This window comes from Schistocerca piceifrons, chromosome 8 (assembly GCF_021461385.2).
Source record: "Schistocerca piceifrons isolate TAMUIC-IGC-003096 chromosome 8, iqSchPice1.1, whole genome shotgun sequence".
Classification (NCBI taxonomy): domain Eukaryota; kingdom Metazoa; phylum Arthropoda; class Insecta; order Orthoptera; family Acrididae; genus Schistocerca; species Schistocerca piceifrons.
Genome location: NC_060145.1, coordinates 492,982,980 through 493,003,385, shown reverse-complemented (window position 1 = coordinate 493,003,385; position 20,406 = coordinate 492,982,980). Strand labels below are relative to the sequence as shown.

At 37.2% G+C, this 20,406-nt stretch overlaps 1 protein-coding gene across 6 annotated transcripts in view; it reads left to right on the top strand.

The window, feature by feature from the left end:
• Nucleotides 1-20,406, top strand: part of LOC124711942 (GDP-D-glucose phosphorylase 1) — an 83,589-nt gene that overhangs the window by 30,077 nt on the left and 33,106 nt on the right. For 5 of the 6 annotated variants that reach the window (XM_047242207.1, XM_047242205.1, XM_047242202.1 and 2 more), the window contains exons 3-5: nucleotides 3,916-4,018; nucleotides 13,826-13,929; nucleotides 18,810-18,961. In XM_047242207.1, the coding sequence (XP_047098163.1) occupies nucleotides 3,916-4,018; nucleotides 13,826-13,929; nucleotides 18,810-18,961 (359 nt within the window). The remainder of the gene's footprint in view (nucleotides 1-3,915; nucleotides 4,019-13,825; nucleotides 13,930-18,809; nucleotides 18,962-20,406) is intronic. The other variant, XM_047242206.1, reaches the window with a different exon arrangement.

Below are 20,406 nucleotides of genomic sequence, written 5' to 3'. Positions count from 1 at the left end.
TCAGACCACTCCCATTTCGAAAAGAGAAGAAAACCTTTTACAAAATTCCAAAATATAACACAGAAACTTTAAAAAATGAAGAAATTAAACAACGGTTTCAAAGAGCATTGCACAAAGATAGCGATGGCATATCCACAATAAATAAGGAAGCGGGATGGGAGGAGATCAAAAACGAAATAGTTGAAATAGCAAAAGAAAATTGTCTCGTGAAAAGAGTAAGAAGACATCCATGGTGGGACAATGAATGTGATGAGAACCTGGAGAAGAGACAGAAATTGTGGCAGAAATGGAACTCCACAAAAGATCCTCAAGATCTTGACAATTTTAAAATCCAGAGAAGAGAAACAGCTAAGCTTTTCCGTAATAAAAAAAGAAGACAATTTCAGGATAACCTAGAACAGATTGAGGAAGACTTTAAAAGAAATAATTCTAGAGATTTCTACAAAACTTTTAGAAAACAGCTAACCAAATACCAATCCCCAAATTTATGTTTCAAAGATGAAGAGAACAAGCTAGGTTTGACAAACAAGACTAATTGTGAAATATTAGCAAAATATTTCGAGAATCTACTAAATTGTGAACCACCCAAAGATAAAATGAGTTTTGAAAACCACCGAAATACTAATACCGAGTCAAAACCTCCAGACGCTGAAGAAATAAAACACATAATACACAGTCTAAAAAACAATAAAGCCCCAGGTGAAGACTCCATAGTACCAGAAATCCTAAAAATAATGGATACCAACCTCCCACAAGTTTTGGAACATATGTTTAAGAAGATCTGGGACGAAGAAAGAATTCCTGAAGACTGGCAGTGTGCCCTGATACACCCACTACACAAAAAGGGGGATAAGATGAATGTTAATAATTATAGAGGGATCTCGCTACTACCAGTAGGATACAAAATTTTGGCAAGGAAATTACTTCAAATCGTGGAGCCAGTTCTGGATAAAAAAAATAGGTGAATATCAAGCAGGTTTTAGACAAAGTAGATCCTGTGTTGAACAAATATTTAACCTGAAAACACTAATTCGTTACAGAATCTCAAGAGGCCAGAGATTTGCAATAGTATTTGTAGATTTCAAAAAAGCATACGACTCGGTAGATAGAGAAACATTACTGAAAGTATTGGAAGAATTTGGGGTCGATAAGAAAACAATTCAAATTATCAAACAGACGCTAACAAACAGTAAGGCCAAAGTTAAATTTATGGGTGAAATTTCAAGGAAGTTCGAAATTAAAACAGGTGTTAGACAAGGTGATGGTTTATCCCCAATCCTCTTCAACTGCGTACTGGAAAAGATATTGAGAATATGGAAAGAAGAACTCAAAGGCACCAAGAATGACATCAGAATTGGAACAAAAAAAGAAAAAAATAGAAGTGGACTGTTTAGCTTTTGCAGACGATCTGGCAATAGTTACAGAAAACGAAGAAATAGCTCAGAACTACCTGGAGAAACTACAAGAAGTTTCGGCCAGAGCTGGACTGCAGATTTCATTTGAAAAAACCGTGTATATGTCTAATCATAGAAATAACAAGAAAAATCTTATTACTAAATACGGCAATATTAAGAGAGTAGAAAAATTTAAGTATTTAGGTGAAATAATTCAAGTGAATGGTTTAGACAAGAGTGCAAACCAGGCGAGAGCAAGGGAAATGGAATTTGCTTTTCAAAAAACCAAAGACATATATAACAAAAAAAACATTTCGATTCAAGCTAAATTAAGACATTATAAAACTGTCATTAGACCAGAATGCCTGTATGCATCGGAGTGCCTAACTCTTAACAAAAAGGGGGAAATAGAAAACATGGAAAAGAAAGAAATGAAAATTTTGAGAAAAATATTAGGACCGAGAAAGATTGGAGAAGAGTACAAGCTAAAGAGTAATAAGGAAATATACAAAACTATTGAGAAAGTGAGTGAGGCAATGCGTAAACGCAGACTAACGTTTTATGGTCACCTGTCGAGGATGGATGGAAACAGACTAACAAGAAAAGTGTTTGAACATAGTAACAGGAACGAAAAAACCAACAATAAATGGATACAGATGGTGAAAAAGGATTTGGCCTATTTTAATGTCACCCGTGAGTCAATCAGGGACAGGGAAAAGTTTAGACAAATAGTGAACGAAATTAAGTGTTTTCCAGAAGAAACGAAACTAAAGAATAATAACAGGAAATGGTCGGAAGAGCGGAGGAGGAACCACTCGAAAATGATGAGGAAATATTGGGAAGAGAGAAAAAAAGATCAAAAAGCCGGGCAAGTGAATTGTTGAACGTGGTCCAAAGATGGCCGAAATCGAAAGAAGAAGAAGAAGAAGAAGAGAGGTGATGGCTGTGTTAAAGGCAAACTCATACATTCTACAGTCTGAGCAGGATTCAATCCCATGATTTTTCTGTTTGTATGGATGTGTTTTACTACTGGACAACCAGGCCAGACACGTATGGAAGTGACGAAGAATCCTTTGGTGACAGCTGTTGGGTTGCATGTCTGACATACTTTATAGATCACAGATCCAGAGACCTTACTGACCAGTGCATGCAATCAGTAACTTCACTTCAAAAAAATTCATTCATCAGAACAGCATTATGTAGACAAGCATTAGACATGGGAATAGAAAATCTAGCTGCACCTTAAAACATAGACATGTGTCTCTGGGCTACTACCAATAAGATGCCAAAGCTAAACAGACTCTTTCTTTTTGTTACCCATGTGGGCATTGGACAACCTTTTTCCCCTTTGTAGACGAATAACATTTTATGCTCAATTTTATACCATCGAGTGATGTAAATTGCACCCACTGTTTCTTGAAATCATCCTTACATTCATCAATTAGTCAGCAGCTTTTCTTACACATTCTGCAGGAAATGTATTGCCCAAAAATGAAAACACATAATTAACTGAATAAGTTGGTTTAGTTATTGATTTAGAAAGTAGTCATATTTAGAGGCAAGCCGTACTTTTTCCTTACCACAGGACCACAGTTGTACATAAATCACCATTACATACTTAATTTTACTTTCATAAATTTAGATTATATCTTTCATTTTCACATATTTTTATTGTAATCAGTATTTTAGCTGTTGTACAGTCAAGTCATGATTCGTTGCAGTGTGGATTTTATCATATTACTTCTCCACATGTGGAAACCATACGTACCCCAGCAAACACAACTCTTTTATCTTTTGAATCTTAGTTCTCCTCTATAGACAACAACTTACTCCTCACCAAACCCAGAATCCAAGCACAAGCAAAAGCAAACATTCTGTTCAAAGTATACCACTCAGTACTAGAAGGGTTTATAATCTCTTTGAAATGTAATGTGAGTGTCACAATATTTATTCCTCCTTAGATTAATATTTCAAGAATGTATTTAATATTCACGTAATAAACACATTGATGAGTGTCATTTAACCTCATGATTATGTCTGTTATGATATTTGCTTTATTTGCTTTTACAATACTCACATGACAACTCTCCATGCCAGGACCCCCTCATGAAAAAAGTAGCCTCTTTCCACAATATTCTTGTGACTGTACCAACTATAACTTTTCCTTCAAACTTTTCATTTATTCTTTTCTGCACTACACCCAACTTTTGGACACTGTGCTGTTTGTAATGTTTTGCTAAATATTTGAAGCTATTTGCATTAACACAGTGCAGGAGGATAACATGAAACTTTTGCTGTTTTCTTGCTATGACAGGGCTCAAATGAATATAAATGACACAGTGATCATTGAAGTAGAAGCAACTTTCTTGAACGCTGTATTCTGTTACTGAAAGAGAGGAAAACAATACCTATTATTTGTTGTTTGTAATTTCAAGTGATAACTGTCATTTTTAAAAATATAAATTTTTGTTTGTATGGACAACTTTCCTTCTTTATTTAGTTATTTTTTTCTCTATTGCAGGGCATTTCGTCTAGGTTTCAACAGTCTCTGTGGCTATGCATCTGTTAATCATCTCCACTATCATGGTTATTACCTTAATTACTCCATGCTCCTGGAGCGCATTGTAAGTTTGTCAGATTTATCTGTATTTGATTGATCAAAAAATTTCTGATTGTAATTTTTATTTAATCTTTGTGCATCAATATTTCATAAATTGTATAGGACACGTACATTTCCTGTAGGCAGTTCCCAAGAGCATGTATCTGGACTGTACCTGCTTTCCATGCAGTAACAGATACTTTGATGTCATTGCTTTATCATTATCAGTCATTTTAATGGTAATAATGGGTGTTTCAAAATGAATATTGAGGTTCTAAGGCTGTGTAGCATTTATTACAGTCAGTTTACAATTATAAATACCACAGCACATGAAAGAACAACTCATACATTTTTTTTTTTTTTTTTTTTTTTTTCCATATCTGTCTGTATGTAAATGCACTGTTTCCTTTGTCACATTTTCAAACAAATGATAAAAATTTTCTCGATCGTACCATCTTCAGTGAATAATTTACCTTTCATTTAAGTGGAATTGTGAACACACACAATGTGGGCATCTGGTGGTCCGTAAATCCCTATGAGATGGTACAGTTGTAATGAGACTCACATTAATTGAATGTTTTTTATATCGTTTTATTGCAGAAAGTTTGTAGTCTTTCATTTTTCAGTGAAGCATCTGTAACTGGACTGGAGCTATGGCATTTTCCTCAGTGGAAGAAGATGGACCACTTAACTTTATTTGACAGCAAGGTGGTGTCTCAGTACAGGATTGAGTAAATTATATTGTACCTGACTGCTGGCTTGGCCGCAAAGGGCTGGATAATAGAGTTGGTTTTGCATGGCTTCCATGGTCACCTGATCTATGTCATGAAGTTTTACCTTAGGGGTGGAGAGGGAGGGTGTTCATAAAGGCTCATTTGTATGTGCCTCTGCCAACAGCTCATCAACCCAAATTAAGAAACAGGATTGAAGCAGTTGGTGCAACAGTTACCCAGCGCACTGATCAAGGTATGGAAAGAACTCACCTATCGATGACTGTGTACCGTTTTGAATTCTTGAACACTTGTCAGATAAACTGTTTGACTTGCTCATTCATTTAATGTGTTATTTATAATTGTAAGTTGAATGTGATAAATGCTACAAAGCCTTAAAACCTCAATATTCATTTTGAAACTCCTGGTATATTTCATGGACTGTGCTGCATCGTGTGCTTTGCATGGATTAGCTGCTTTACTATCTATGTCTAGCTTTTTGTTTAGCAAAAAACTTTATAATAAATGAAAAGCACCAGTTTGTTCCACAATATTACTTTTATTGTTAACTGGTTTTCGGCTTACAAGGCGATCTTCAGACATTTACTGAGTATTATCACCAAAGAAGTTAAATGTTAGCAGACAACATTGGAAGAGAAGTTGTCTGCTAACATTTAACTTCTTTGGTGATAATACTCAGTAAATGTCTGAAGATGGCCTTGTAAGCTGAAAACCGGTCAACAATAAAAGTAATGTTGTAGAACAGACTGGTGCTGGTGGCTGAAAATTTTACAATATATTCTAAGATCCCAATCTCGAACAACCCTACAAATTGTCTGGATGCCTTTACCCTTTTCTGAGTTACAGAGATTCAAAGTTACTGCACTTATACTCGTAAAAATATGCATGTAATTTCTGGTGTGAGATTGAGGTGTGAAATTAGTTTATTTCAATTTCACATAAATAAACTGTCAAAACTTTACTCACCCAAAAAGTTCTTTTCATGTGAGTGACATGCCCTGCTGTAGCAGGGAAAATAAGGAAACCAGTGGAAAAATGCTCCTATCAGAGCACAAAAAAGGCTAATACGCTCCTGTTTTAAAAGACTCTGAGTGAAAAGTGGGGTACCAGCTGTCTCATTCTACCTTTTCCCCAAAATTTTGGCGTGCAAACATATTCACGCTTTTTTATGCTGAGAGAGACAGTGGCTGCAGGGAAGAGATGGAAAAGTAATAAATACTCGAATAGTAGATAGTGGTAGCATTGTAGAAAGAACGAAGGAGGCAATGGCAGTGCGAGGGCAGGAGAGGGATGCAGTTGCAGTGAGTGAACAGTGCTAAGAAAGGAGTGAAAGGGAGAGTGCCATGGAAGAGGAGTAAAGAGAAGGAGAAAGTGGAAATGGGTGAGAGCAATAATAATGAGAGACAGAGTGTGTGACAATGACTATGAGGAAGACAGAGATAGTGGCAGTGAGAAGAGACAGTAGCAGTGGGAAGGAATGAATGAGATGGTAGCAATAAGGGAGTGGAAGAGGGAGGCTGTGACAGTGAGAGCAGACGTTAGTAGTTGGACAGAGCGAAGGAGGTTGTGGCTGTGAGACAGGAGACAGTGACAGTTAGAGACAAACAAAGTGGCAAAGACAAACATATTGGGCTGAATGAATGAGTGAGAATGGGCAAATGGGAGTGGACGGGTGTGAATGACTTACTACAATGGACTAGTGGGTGTGGATGAGTTACAGTTAGGGGAGCTTGGGGAAATTAGATGTGAGTTGCATGTTGAAAATAACATAAATATTCTCACATGCCAAAATTTTTGGAAAAAATTTTAAAGGTGCTGAGGAAGGTAGAATGAGGCAGCTGGTACACTACTTTTCAGTCAAAGTCTTTTGAGACAGGAGCATATTAGCCTGTTTTGTGCTCCAATATGAGGATTTTTCACTGGCAAATTGAAGATTAATTTATTGTACAGAGTGCACCTTTCCAAAGCTTTAGTGAGTGAGTCTTCCTTAGGTCGAGCCATAAGCAGCGTTGTAATTGCTACAACTACCTCTTGCAACTGTTAACTGTTTTCCACCCCTGTGGTGCACTATGCGCCGATGGAGACATACGCTGCATGCATGGAGAAAGAAACAGTGTTTATAGGTGGCCAATGGCATTACTACTGACATATCCTGTTGCTGAAGGTGTGGTTGTTTGAGGTTTTCTGGGCCATAGAGCCGGTATGGGCCATGCCCTCATCACCAATGCTGGCGAACTGACTGCAATGGCTTCTTCCATCTTAAACAAACTCTGCCCTGTGGGAGCAGGGTTCCTCATTCTGAGTCGGGGTAAACCACACTATAACATCCCTGATTAGAGAGTCTGCATAGTTCTCACAGCATGAAAATTTAAGATTATAATTCGTATTTAATCCATGTAGGTTGGTAGCCCAATCTGCATGTGATTTATTGGGACCTTTTTTTTTTTTTTTTTTGCTGCCAGAAATCTAAACCTAGCTGCAAGAACATGTTTTTTGTCAAAAAATGTTCTCATAATAAAGTAAATATTCTAGACAGAACAAGTTGTACCAGATTCATTAACAGCTCCAATTTCTGTATTAAGTGATACAGTTCAGGATTCCATAATGAGAGCATTGTCTTTTGTCTTTCCAAGTCAGAAACGTGACAGGCTGAGAAATATAACTGTAGTTGTCAGTAGTAAGGATCCTGTTCTTCATGATGTTCATTAAATAGTGGAAAAGATGTAAACACAGATGGTGCTTGAAACGTTCCTGCTACATTTGCTAATGCTTGCACTACCTGTAATATAGCTGCTGTTAGCTGCTGATAACTCTGCATAGTTTATGTTAGTAGTTGTTGTAAGTGCCCATGGTTGAAAGACAAACACTTTCACCTAATTGCAAAAGTATTCAAGGTTTAGTTTGAATGCACCATGGGCCCAGAGTCTTCTCCAGTTTTGTAAAATCATGTTACACACAAGCTACTGGTTACTTACCTTGGCTTATTTCCAACAAGTTACAGGGGCAGCTAAGTAAGGTACCATAGTTGCCAAGAAGAGTGTGAAAAGTTTAAGAGACAACAATTTGTATGAAGAAGGGACAGAGGTAAGGCTTCAACTCATTGTCTCACTTGACAAAGAAACAGCTAAATATGTGTGTGAAAATTCTGAATGGGAATAAAAGATCACACTTGGGAAATATATTTACAAAAAATGAGCTTTGAATATTACATGTCCCTTCTATCAGGAAGCAAATAAAGAATTGGAACAGTTGAACTGGATGCATGGGCTACTTTAAACAAAAGAAAGGTGAATGTGATAGAGAGTAGTAGAAATGAGAATAACAACTGGGAATTATCCTGAGTGGCAGGCTGCACCATATGAAATGATAGCAGCTATTTTTCAAAATCTGCTATCAGAAAGTGGCTGGCATTCAAAAATAGAAATGACGAAAAAGAGTGCTACATACAAAATGAGGCAGGAAGGTTTTCTAATGTATGTGGCCACAAAAGAAAACAGGTTCAGTTGAAAACTTTTCTGACAGAATCTTCTGGTTAATAACCCAAGATGCTTTAATCCTACTCAGGTCAGTTCATGAGCAATTATCGAGTAAAAAACTAGCAAAGTAGCCACTACTGAAAGAGTATGTGCATTGGGTCAAAGTCCTTTTAAAAAATCCTGTAATCAAATGTGTGGAAACATACCTGTTGAGATATGGGCCATTTTTCTTGGGGTGTGGGCTATCTTCTTGTTGATAACCCATGCCCATGTGTTACTGGCTGCTTTTGTCTTCATGCTCAGTCCTCTGACTTGCTGCAGCACTTACAACTATCCTCTGCATCAGCCATTTCGTAATTGTTTTGAGATTATGCTGGTATATGAATAAGATTACAGATTCCATGGAGAGTGAACACTACAAATAAAACAGTGAAACAGTGTCATATTATTCTATGCGGGAACAATACAGGAATTGTATTCTGCTACAGTTTAAGGATGAGTTTAATCAACAGGCACATGTCATGTAGATAGGATAATATCCTCGATGGCACGTTCTGTATGAAAAATGGATTGGCCGAGGAGTCCCAGTGGCATTTCCATATTTTTCTGGCTATTGTGTATTCCACATGCATTGACAATTTGCACAAGTCACATATTGTGTACCCCATGCATGTAACCAAACTCAAGGGCAGTGAAGTGTGTTTGCTCGAGTGTGATTCTTTGAGAAAGTGGACTTAAGGATGTATAAGAACAATTGATAACCACAGTGAGTCCATCCTAATTTTTGTCAACACACAGATGGTTATCCTAAGACAGAATGGCCCATATCATAATAAGAATATTGTTTGTATACATTTAATTATTGGAGCTTTTTCTAGTTTTGGCCAGAACTGCCTCCTGTAACAATATGGGATTTTCTTTTTTAATTATGTGTATGCATGTTTGTTTATATTATTTTCTGTGGTAAACTTTGAACACCATACTGTGTCAGACAACACCAGTAGTACCATATCACCACGAGCAGCTGACTTTGGAAGCTTATACTAAATGACTTTACAGAAATGTTACTGTACATGTTGTGATAACCAAATTATTTCTGTCACCGACACACAAATGTCTTTATTGCTTTACACTGTGCAGTGACGTACAGATATAATTTAGTCTTGCCAGTTTAACTTGCTGATAATATCAAAGGTCGATTTTGTGAACGCAAATAACAGAAAACCAAGTTTTTTATGTAAAACTTAATGAAAAGAATAAGGGATGGAAGTTCGGAGATGGCATGGATAGTTTCACTGTCAACCAAATTGTGTAATAAATATGAGAGAAGGATAATTAATGATAGAAAACAATTAATACTGAAAGCAAGTTTGTTTCATAAACACAGTGCAAGTCACAAACAGAGCTGAAGTGCCCTCTGAATGGTGAGCATGGCTGCCAACTATTATGGATTGAATGCTATGGATTTTGTACCTTAATTATGGAGGCATGGAAAGTGACTAAAATTGTGGAAATAGACATTTTCAATTTGCTGTTTTAAACAATTGAAAACGGTACTGTTTATATTTCAGTACTCATGTGCTACTAAAATACTTTGTAGATTGTAATGATCTCCTTCCCGAGTACATAGTAAATCTGTCTATGAATGATTTTGTCACCACATCTTATTAAGATAGAGGGTGCTGAGTGAGGATGAAAATTTTTCATTCTGTGCATTTCAGCTTTAAGGACAGGAATAATACTGCTTTCGAACCATATGACATCACAAGGTTCAAGGCGTTCATCTGTAAGCTGTTCAAGGTGCCAACAGTCACAGGTTTACTTACTGTTTTGATTGTAGTAAGAATGAAAATTAAAAAGTTAAAGTGAAAAATGATCGCAATAAAAAAGTAAGTACTGTAAAAGAAGGCCTAGTTACTGCAGCAATTTCATATTGTAATATTGTGGAACACCACAGAGTTAATATAATAATGGCTGGTGATGTAACAACAAAAATAGAACTGGATAGAAATATAGGAAACCATATGGTATAGAATGACCGTGTTTGGTAAAATCTAATAAGCCAGACCAACATATGTTTTGCACATTGTGTTCAAGAGAGTTCTATAAAGCATGCTGGTCATGATGATTTTAGTTTTCATGTTTTGTGTAAAGTATATGTACACCTAACAAACCTCAAGTCTTCAAACACATCATTGTCATCATTTGGAATAAAACCTGATGAGGAAGACTAACACCAACACTGAAATACTTTTTTAGTTCATTAATTGTCTGCCAATTTCTTGTGGAGCCCATACATCACAGCTGTTCAAAAAAGTTTTCTGGTTCTCAGATTGTTGAAGAACACATTTATGGTAGAACTAAAACAACTACAGTTATAAATCCTTTGTCATCTGGAACATAAAATAAAACAGTAGAATATTTAAAAGTAAACCCCTTTTCTTTTCTGCTCTACATCATACTCCACAAGCCACCTGAGAGGGTGTTTCTGGGACCACTGACTGATGCTCCCTAGCCTGATCCACTTGCAAATGGTGTGTGGTAAGGCTTTGTATTAGCTGTAATTTCTCAAATTTTCTCATCGTATTGATTACTCGAAACGTATTTGGGAGGAAATAATATGTTGTCTCACTCTTCCCGGAAAGTGCCCTATCAAAATTTCAGTAGTAAATCTCTTCGTGATGCACAGTGCCTCTCTTGCAACCAATGATAGCACAAATATTAAAGATATCTGCATGTTACTTTCATGTTAAAGAGGGAAAGACGTGCACCACAATACTCTCCTTTGTGTAATCAAGTTTAAACACTGGTGAAGAGATTTTTAAACTCTTGAGTGATGAGCTTTTAAGAAAAGGAATTCTATAGAAAAATTGTATTTCATTTGCACATGATAATGCAAATACAATGGTGGGGACATATTAAAGGAGTTGCTGCTTTTTGGAAGAAAGTTCAACCACACACATGAATAAAAGCTTGTTCAGTTAGCTGCAAAAACAGGTGCAAAAATTCTCAAATATTTCAGTGCTGAAGAATTTGTAATGGACATTAGCTACTCCCTCCAAAAACGTTCAAAAAACTGTCTATGTTTAAAATTTATTAAAATATACATGGCACTAAACCCCATAAACTACTGACGCATATTGTTGCAAAATGGCTGTATTTCCATTAGTCAACAGAAAGAATAACTGAACAGTGGTAAAATATGATAAAAGTTTTCAGTGAGGAAGTTTCAAAAAGCATAAATAGCTCTCACTTAAGTAGAGTACACCCTATTCTAAGTGATCCAGTTAGTAAACTATATCTTATTTCCTGGAATAATAGTCTTTTGATACTTACCAAAGCAAATGTATTCCTCCTTATTTACCAAAACAAATGTATTCCTCCAGAAAGAAGAGCCAGTAATTCATAAACTTCATAGCACTCAAAATACCTTATTTTCAGATTTGATTGTGAGATTTATCAAACATCAAACCTCCTGCAGTAGCTATTTCTGGCTGTCTGAAGGAACTGAAGTTCCAGAAAAATAAATATCACAAAGGGGATGAAGATTTTGTCATTGTTGTAGACACTAGAAGCTACATTCATCATACCAAGCTTCAAAAATCTGTTGTTAAAAATTTTTATGAACATACGAGAAGTTGCTTTTGTCAGCTCTTATAGTTACATCCAACAAAAGTTTCCATTAGATGACAACTTCTTAAAAAATATAGATGTTGTAAGTATTGGATCTAGGAAAAGTTAAACCTTTTTCTTCAATTGTAAAGCTGAGTGAGCTCTTTCCGAACACCCTGAGTGAATATGGAAAGAACAGTAGAATTGGAATTTTCTGGATACTGGTGTGATGGCTTTCCAACAGCAGACGAGAGGATGATACTCATCTTGTGGTGTTGCAGTTTTTCTTATTTCCATGCTTCCTAAGAAAATGGGATGAGGAATTCCGTTTTATGCAAGGTGCCTTTGAAGTCTTGTTTTACCCAGACATTTTTCAGCGCTTTTTGTCCTGTCTTCAAGAGGTTACTTTATTTCCTTTCTGTAAAATTGTCATTACATATTATCATTTAGAGAATATTTGACAAAAAATATTTATATTTGTGAATGAGGTGATTGTTGTCAAATATTATACATGGTTTGTTCACGGCTCACAGTTGAGGTATGTATTACTGGGCTGATGCACTATATATTGTTTATTACAATATGGCTAAAGTTGTGTTTTTTTAACTTATTTCAAAAAAGGATGGGTTTATGCATTAGCTTGTATATCGTACATGAAGCTACTGAATGTTTATGTTGGTAGCTGTGAGTCTACTACACAATCTACAACTTGTCATCTGCAAACAGCAAAATGTAATTTTTATCTTTGTTTATTATGTATTTCCGAACAAAAATGAATACGTATTGCATTTTTTTCCCTGTAACTTACAGCTAATATTTCTGCTATGTTTGTTGTGGGAATGTTTCCTTGCAGTTGGATGTTTTGTATGTTTTCATTTCATGTTTTTTCTGTTAAGTCACATGAGTTCTTTAGACTTTTGTTTTCAGTGTATTTTATATTGTCTGGAGAGAGAGAGAGAGAGAGAGAGAGAGAGAGAGAGAGAGAGCACAAGAAAGAGAGAGAGAGAGAGAGAGAGAGTGTGTGTGTGTGTGTGTGTGTGTGTGTGTGTGTGTGTGTGTGTGTGCGTGCGTGCGTGCGTGCGTGCGCGTGTGCGTGTGCGTGTGCGTGTTTGGCTAAGCAGTACATTGGTGCTTTGGTAAAGTTTATCAATGGACATATAGGAATTCCAGGTTTGTGAACTTAGGCAATGATTTTAAAGGGGGGTGGTATTTTTCTGGATCATTCTTTTAATGTGTGTGTCTGTAAAAAATGTTTGTGTGGTTTTCAGAGTTTTCTGGAAGTTTGTTTGGTATTGGTTTGTTGGATCACTTGTTAATTTGTGATGTTGTGATATTCTCTATTGTCCTGTGTGACACAATTGTGTTTATGCCATGTTTTGGACCCTTTTCAAGCAGACTGCTCTCTTGTTCAGGCAATTTTGTGTCTTTTAGATTAATCACTGTTTTGTGAAAAGTGTATTTGTTGTATTGCTGATGTTTCTGTGATTTATCATTTTGGTGAGTTTCTTTTGTTGTATTGTATGTTTTCTTTCAATTATGGTATCTATGTATGTTCTAACTGTGTGCATTAATTCATCCAAAAATGGTGAATGTTTGTGATTTGCTAGTTCTACATGAAATCTATTCTTAAGCTTGGCAACTGTGGATTAGTGTTCCTATTCATATATAATAATAATTATTTTGGTTAACAAACAGGTTCTGGGATTTCTAACAAATCTGAAATATAGAATTAAAAACACAAACATGAGAACAGAATTGAATCTCTGATTTGCCTGCCAGTGACATTATGCTGGACATCATGTTGTAGCAGTACAAAATCATTTTGTTTCAATAGATCCTGTAGCAATAATAAAGAAAAAGTATTCTTTTAGTTTGTAAAACCATTAGGCTAAATGTAAAATCATTATTTGTTATTCTGTAGTCATTGTAACAACTTATTCATACATTATTTAAAATAAAAAGCCTAATTAAGTTTTGAAGTTGTGTTGATTCATATTGTCAATGCTAAATTAGTCTGTGCAGCATTTGAGTGGCCCATGCTTCATACTGGTCAACTATCCGGCGAAAGGATTTGTCTTTCAGCTGCCATCAGATAAACGTCCAGAAACCTTAGCAAGGTAAGCCTATTTCTTGCTAACTTATTATGAATATGTAGCTCAGTGAAAACCTTTCACTTTCATACAGTGTAGAGCTATAATACTCTGACATATTACTGTATATACAATGGGAAGGCAGTTGCACGTAATCAGGATCAAAGCAGGTTTTTTTTTTTTTTTTTTAAATGTTGTTTCCATTCATAATTTGATTTTTGTTAATCTTCCTGCATCTTCAAGCTACCTTCTGATTTGTGGCAAATGATACTACATGAATGGTTCATTACTGTAAGCAAGCTCCTGTATGAGCTGAATTTGTCTGGTTTTATCATTATGCTTATTTTCAAGACATATGTGAGAGGAACCAGTATGCCACTTGACTCTTTTTGGAATGTACACACTCAGAATTTTGAAACTTTATCTCTCCACACATAGATCTCTTTTGTATTGTCTGCCAATAAAGCTGGAATATATTATATCCCCGCAATGCTCTCATACTTTCAAATGTGTGACAAAACATCCTGCTCTTCTTTGGATATTTTGTGTTTTCTTCTCTTTCTCCTCTCCCTGATTAGCAGTGCACAAGAATCTGACAAGTGGTTTGTAAGTTAACTCTTCGTAGGTGAATTATAAAAATTACAGAAGCTGTAAAAGTAAAAACTAAGTGTACAATTAGTGTGTTGAGTCACTGACAGGCAAGTAAATAAGACTGAGAACATTGCTAAACTTTTGGACAAAAGCATTCTGCAGAGGTAACAGAACACATGTACATACACATATGTACCTGCATGGCTATATTTTGCTGGCTGCACAATGCGCAATGAGATGGAGTAGTGGATTGGGAGGGGGAGATAGAACCAAGATAGAGGGAGACTGTGGAATGGAGGGTATGGATGTAGGACTAGTGAAGTTACAGTCGTAGAGCAGGGGAAAAGGCGGATCCGAGGTTGGGGTTAGCAGTGGTTGAGGCCTGAATGTTTACAGGATTGAAGGATTCTTGCAAGATTGACTATTGTTTGCATAATTCAGGGAAGCTGGTGCTGGTGGTGGGAAGGATCCAGATGGCACAGATTGTGAAGCACCCAATGAAATCAAGCACATTGTGCTTGGCACCTTGTCTCGCCACTGATTGGTGAACTTTGCTTGCAGCCAAAGTTTGACTGTGACAATTCATTTGCACTTTCTTAGAATTCACAGCTTTGCTTTCCCAAGGCTCTGCAATATCATTTCATTCAAGAATGTTAGCCCTACATGGTATACAGGGGAGAATTTCTGTGAAGTTTGGGATGTAGAAGGAGTAGCATTGGCAAATGTCGAGCTGTGAGGGTGGATTGTGATTTGTGTTTGGATAGCTCATTTGATAGAGCACTTGCCCATGAAAGGCAAGGGTCTCAGATCTGAGTCCTGGTCCAGCACACTGTTGTAATCTGGTAGGAAATTTCACATCAGTATACACTCTACTGCAGAATGAAGATTCTTCTCTAGGCTGTGGCTAAGCATTTCCCCACAATAATCTGTCAGGAAGTTTCTTGTATGTTACAGTTTCATATTGGATATGCCAGTCTTAGCAGTGCATCTTCGAAATTCTTTGATGTCTACTGTCTTGTCTATTTGATAAGGACTCCAAAAATTTGAATAGAACTCTAGAATACATGATACTAGTGTCCTGAATGTGAGTTATCAAAGAAATTTGTGACTCAATCCAGAATCCATCCAACTAATATAAATCTTCTATCTGTTTTCCCTGCACTTTCTATCCACTTTTCCTCACTTTTCCTTGTTTCGTAATTTGACTTTCTTGTATTTCTTGTAAATATTTCAAGAACACTGCAAACTCCAGAAATGTGATGATCTCCTTCCAAGTTCCTACTGTTTTTTGTTTCTACAATAATTTGTCTTTTTTTTCTCCGTACTAATTCAACTGCATTTCATTTCATAGTCATTTTTCCTTTACTTCTGAATGATACTGTTCATTTTTCAGTTCCAGGTTTGTTTGTTGGTAGCATGTTAGTGTTGATTTCTGTCTTGTACTGTGTTCTGTCCCTGTTTTGCATACTGTCCTAAATTATTTTCTTGTGATATGTTTAAATGCTTCCATTTTCTTCAACCTTTTTTACTCCATACTTCAAAAGACAAGGATTTTGTAGAAGTGTTTATCTGTATGTTAGCTGATGTGTGATAAGTGATAGTTTTTATTTTCATTTAGTTGACACTGTAATTGATGACAGTTTGTGCTCTAACCCAAGAACACTGTACTTTATTGCTTGACCAGTACACACACATGGAAGACAAGGTACAGTACAGTTAGCTGTGTACAACAGGCCAGCAGAGCCTTGTGATCTGGCCTATATAGACATTAGTTCCAACAGGGGATGCAGCCAGCATGCTGTGCACGTAACTGCTGTTGTATTAGCAGTCTGGGTGGCCTGTAGTGGCCGAATCAAGCACAAATGTCACACATGAACTGTGCAGTGGTGCAAACATTAAATTGGCAGTTACAGAACTCCTCTTCCTTTGCAAAGAAGTGAACACTGTGCTCACGTCCATTTATTCAGTGGTTGACAAAGATTATTAAGTCATGCAATACGGTTACCACTGGTGTGTAGTGTTGGAAGTGGCATGAGCATGGGCAGGTGCAGTGCCCACCTCCCTGTGAGAGGCCATGTAGTAGGACAGGTGATGCTGGTGGTGCTGCCATTGCCACGTCCAATTCCACCCCCAGGGAGGGAAGTTGTGGCATAGATGGCAGAACAGGTGGCCCCAGCTGCAACGGAGGTGTCAGTGGCCGAGATGTTGGCTGCGACACAATGGGAGCCAGGGTTCTGCCGTGGCCCCTGACAGCTGAAGGACGTACCCATGTCAGAGGAAACAGTTGTGAAAACAATGGCAGTGGAGACGGGGAAGGTGAGGGCACTGGCTGCAATGTAGGAGACAGTTGGGCAGATGGAGGATGTGGGGACAGCAGAGGCATGCCTGTTGCGCAGCCACCCACATGAGCCTCCCTCATCCATGTGGTCGACACAGAGGGCAAATCCGTGAGCCTAAAAAGATGTGCCAGGCCAGAAGCATTGCGACACTGGTGCTGGCAGATGGCCTGACATTGGCTGAAGCAGATGTAGCGGAGTCTGGTGCTGACTATGCAAAAACTCTGCCAGGCTCTTATCGCCAACAGGGGTGAACCTATAAGAACTGAGGAACTGGTAAAGAGCTACTTCCGGTGACACATTTGAAACTTATTTTTTCATCCGAGTCTTAAATGTTCGTACTAGTCATTCTGCTTCCCCATTTGATTGAGGGTGGAAAGGAGGAACTGTGACGTGGTGACAAAATATCTTCAGGTTCCTGAGATATGAATTAGGCGTCACTGTCTGTAACTAATGTATATATAAGACCTACCATTGCAAACATTTTTTGAACAAGTTGAAATTGTTGCTGCCACAGAGGTAAACAGGCAATGCACCACATGCGGAATCTTAGAATAAGCATCAGTTACAACAAGCACGTCTTTCCTGTGGCTGCTATTGATTGGACCATGGTCACAAAGAACCAAACACACCTGTGTGCTAGTGCTTTTGTATGTGACACACGTTAGTTGTTCACATATTATAAACTCATAATCTCACACTGAAATGCAGACACGCCCACAAACAAGGGACCGGTGTCCTCAGTAGCTAACAACAGTACTCCATTGCAAACAGAGGGACAATTTTGTGATGCGAAATAATTTCTCAGAGGATCAGAGGCAAAGCCCAGAAGTTTGTTTAGCCAGTGTTGGACAAAAGAAACAACTTAATTTAACACAGGATCTGCAGCTGCAATTTTAGTGCTAGTAATAGGAAAATCATCAACAATGTTTTGAGCTTTCATGTTTATATGAAAACAAAATAATTCCACCTTATCACACTCTTCATCTGGACCAGTTGACAAATACAAGAAGGCATCAGCAATGGCATATTGCACCACAGGCCAAAAATGTAACTCATAATTGTATCGTCACAGAAAAGAGCCCACTGTGGTAAGTGACAAGCAGTTTTGTCTGGCAAAGACGCCAGAGGGCTAAAAAGAGAGGCTAGTTCTGTGCTCAGGTGGAACTTAGACCCATATAGAAAGACACAAAATCCACAACAACAAAAAAGGCCTTGCACAAATTTACATCTGTTTCCCCAAATACCTGGAAATATTGTCAAAGGCATTTTTCACAAGCACCCCAGTGTTCTGCTGCAGCGCCATATGCAGGGAATGGCAGCAGGTATGTTGTTGATGGAACTGCAGGTTGTGCCAATGTGTTAGGAGTAGCTACTGTCAGCGTCTGCTGTTGCTCAAGAAGAGATTAAGCACTGCCTCTGTGGAAATTAAACTCAAAGGACCAGTGACTGAAGTGGAATACATGGAGTTGAACACTGTACTCATTGCCAGAAAAGTGTTCTAACCCAAGAACACTGTAATTTATTACTCGGATAGTGCACACAAGAGGAAGGCAAAGTACAATGCAATTAGCAATGCACAAATGGCCGGCAGAGGCCGGGTGGCCTCTAGTGGTCAAGTCAACCACGAACTTCACCTGCGAACTATGAAGTGGTGAACACACAAATCTGGTAGTTACAGCAGTTTGTGTGTTCGGTAATAATGAGGAGCATTAGTTCTGCTTAAAACATTTGGGAGTGTGTTTCATGTACATGAACTGTGTGTGAAATAGAAAACATTTATTCTCTATTTTATTATCTTACTTTTACTATTTATTTTTTGTGAAGTATGTGCTGGATTTTTTCTTTTTTCACTGAGAAAACACTGTAAGACAAATGAATTATATGTTAATCTTCCTGTTCATAAATTAGTTTTATATAATTTAATTTGTTGATAATCTTGATTGGAAGATTATTGTGTCTTTATTTCCCATTTCACAGGGATGTATTCAAGCTAACAAATTTTCTAGTATGCAACAATGTAGCACACAATATATATATAACCAGAGGAACTCATTTTTCCTCATCGCATACAAACTCTAAAATTTGCAACACAATCCGTGTTTATGTGTGGGCGAGGAAATCTTCTTCAGGTCTGTATTAACTGTTTTTCCATTTTTGCTTTTATTGGTTCTCTATTTTCGTACAAAAAGAAGCTTGACAGAAAAAGAAACACTAGAATTTGTAAATGTCAACAAAAGATATTGCAGTGTAAATACATATCAAACAATGTATTTGGAATTTAAGAAACCCAAGATAGCATTTTGGGTACAGAAATTTGATTTTTCCCTTTCTAACTATTCTGGATTAATAATAGAAGTAAAAAATGGACTGATACTTACCAGAAAGATGACATGTTAAGTTGCAGATAGGCACAATTAAAAGAAACTTACAAATTAACTTTAAGTCACAGCCTTCATTAGAAAAACAAAGAGAGAGACACACACACACCATACCTTCACACAAGCAAGCGCACCTCACGCATGCAGGGTTCTCCACCAGCTGTCAGAGTAGTCTATCATATGTGCTTGCTCCCTGTTTGCAACTTAATGTGTCTTCTTTATGGTAAGTAGCAATCTTATCTTTTCCTTACATTGTTGACATTCCAACCGGGAGTTTCCATTGTTTTATTTGGGATTAATAGTTTTTATACGTCAATGTTCTACTGAAATTTGCTTTGTAAGAATTTACCTAAAGCAGTGCTGATTAAAGGTCATAGGAATACTAACTTTATTGGCCACATTGGATCTCTTGACTCATTCCACATTCAGCTTTTCTTTGATTGGTTCATGCACTCTGCCTAGTACTGTTTCATTCCTTCTGATTGTAACTTTCTCTGTATGTCTTAAACCACTATACTCGTTCAGCGTGTCATTTCTGTTGACAATTAGTGGTTATTAAGAAGAATATTAATTTTATCTTTTTGCTTTGCATCTTTTGTCTGGAGTCCAGCTGACTTAAGATCTTGCAGAATATCTTGGCTTTATTACGCTTCTGTCTTCTTTCCAAGGTTTCTCACCGCACAATGTTGTCACATTATGTCTCTCTGCAGTCACTAGATGTGGAAGAAATAAGTGTTTCTTTTCTTCTTCATTGTGCTGATGACAGGGTGATGCTACACGGCATAGAAGTTACATAAATTATTTCATTTCATTAATAGTAAGTGAAAACAAAATTGTAATGAAATTCTAGATGTAGTGGTAAGATAAATTCTGCAATAATTGTGTTATAAGTTTATAATTACAACCTCTAGGAGGTTGACCATCCTTATAACATGTATAAACAATATTCAAACGATCTGAAATTGAGAAGCTGAAGTCTTATTTTTGTCTTCAATGTAATGTACACTACTCGCCATTAAAATTGCTACACCACGAAGATGATGTGCTGCAGACGCGAAATTTAACCGACAGGAACAAGATGCTGTAATATGCAAATGATTAGCTTTTCAGACCATTCCACACAAGGTTGGCGCCGCTGGCGACACCTACAACATGGTGACATGAGGAAAGTTTCCAACCGATTTCTCATACACAAA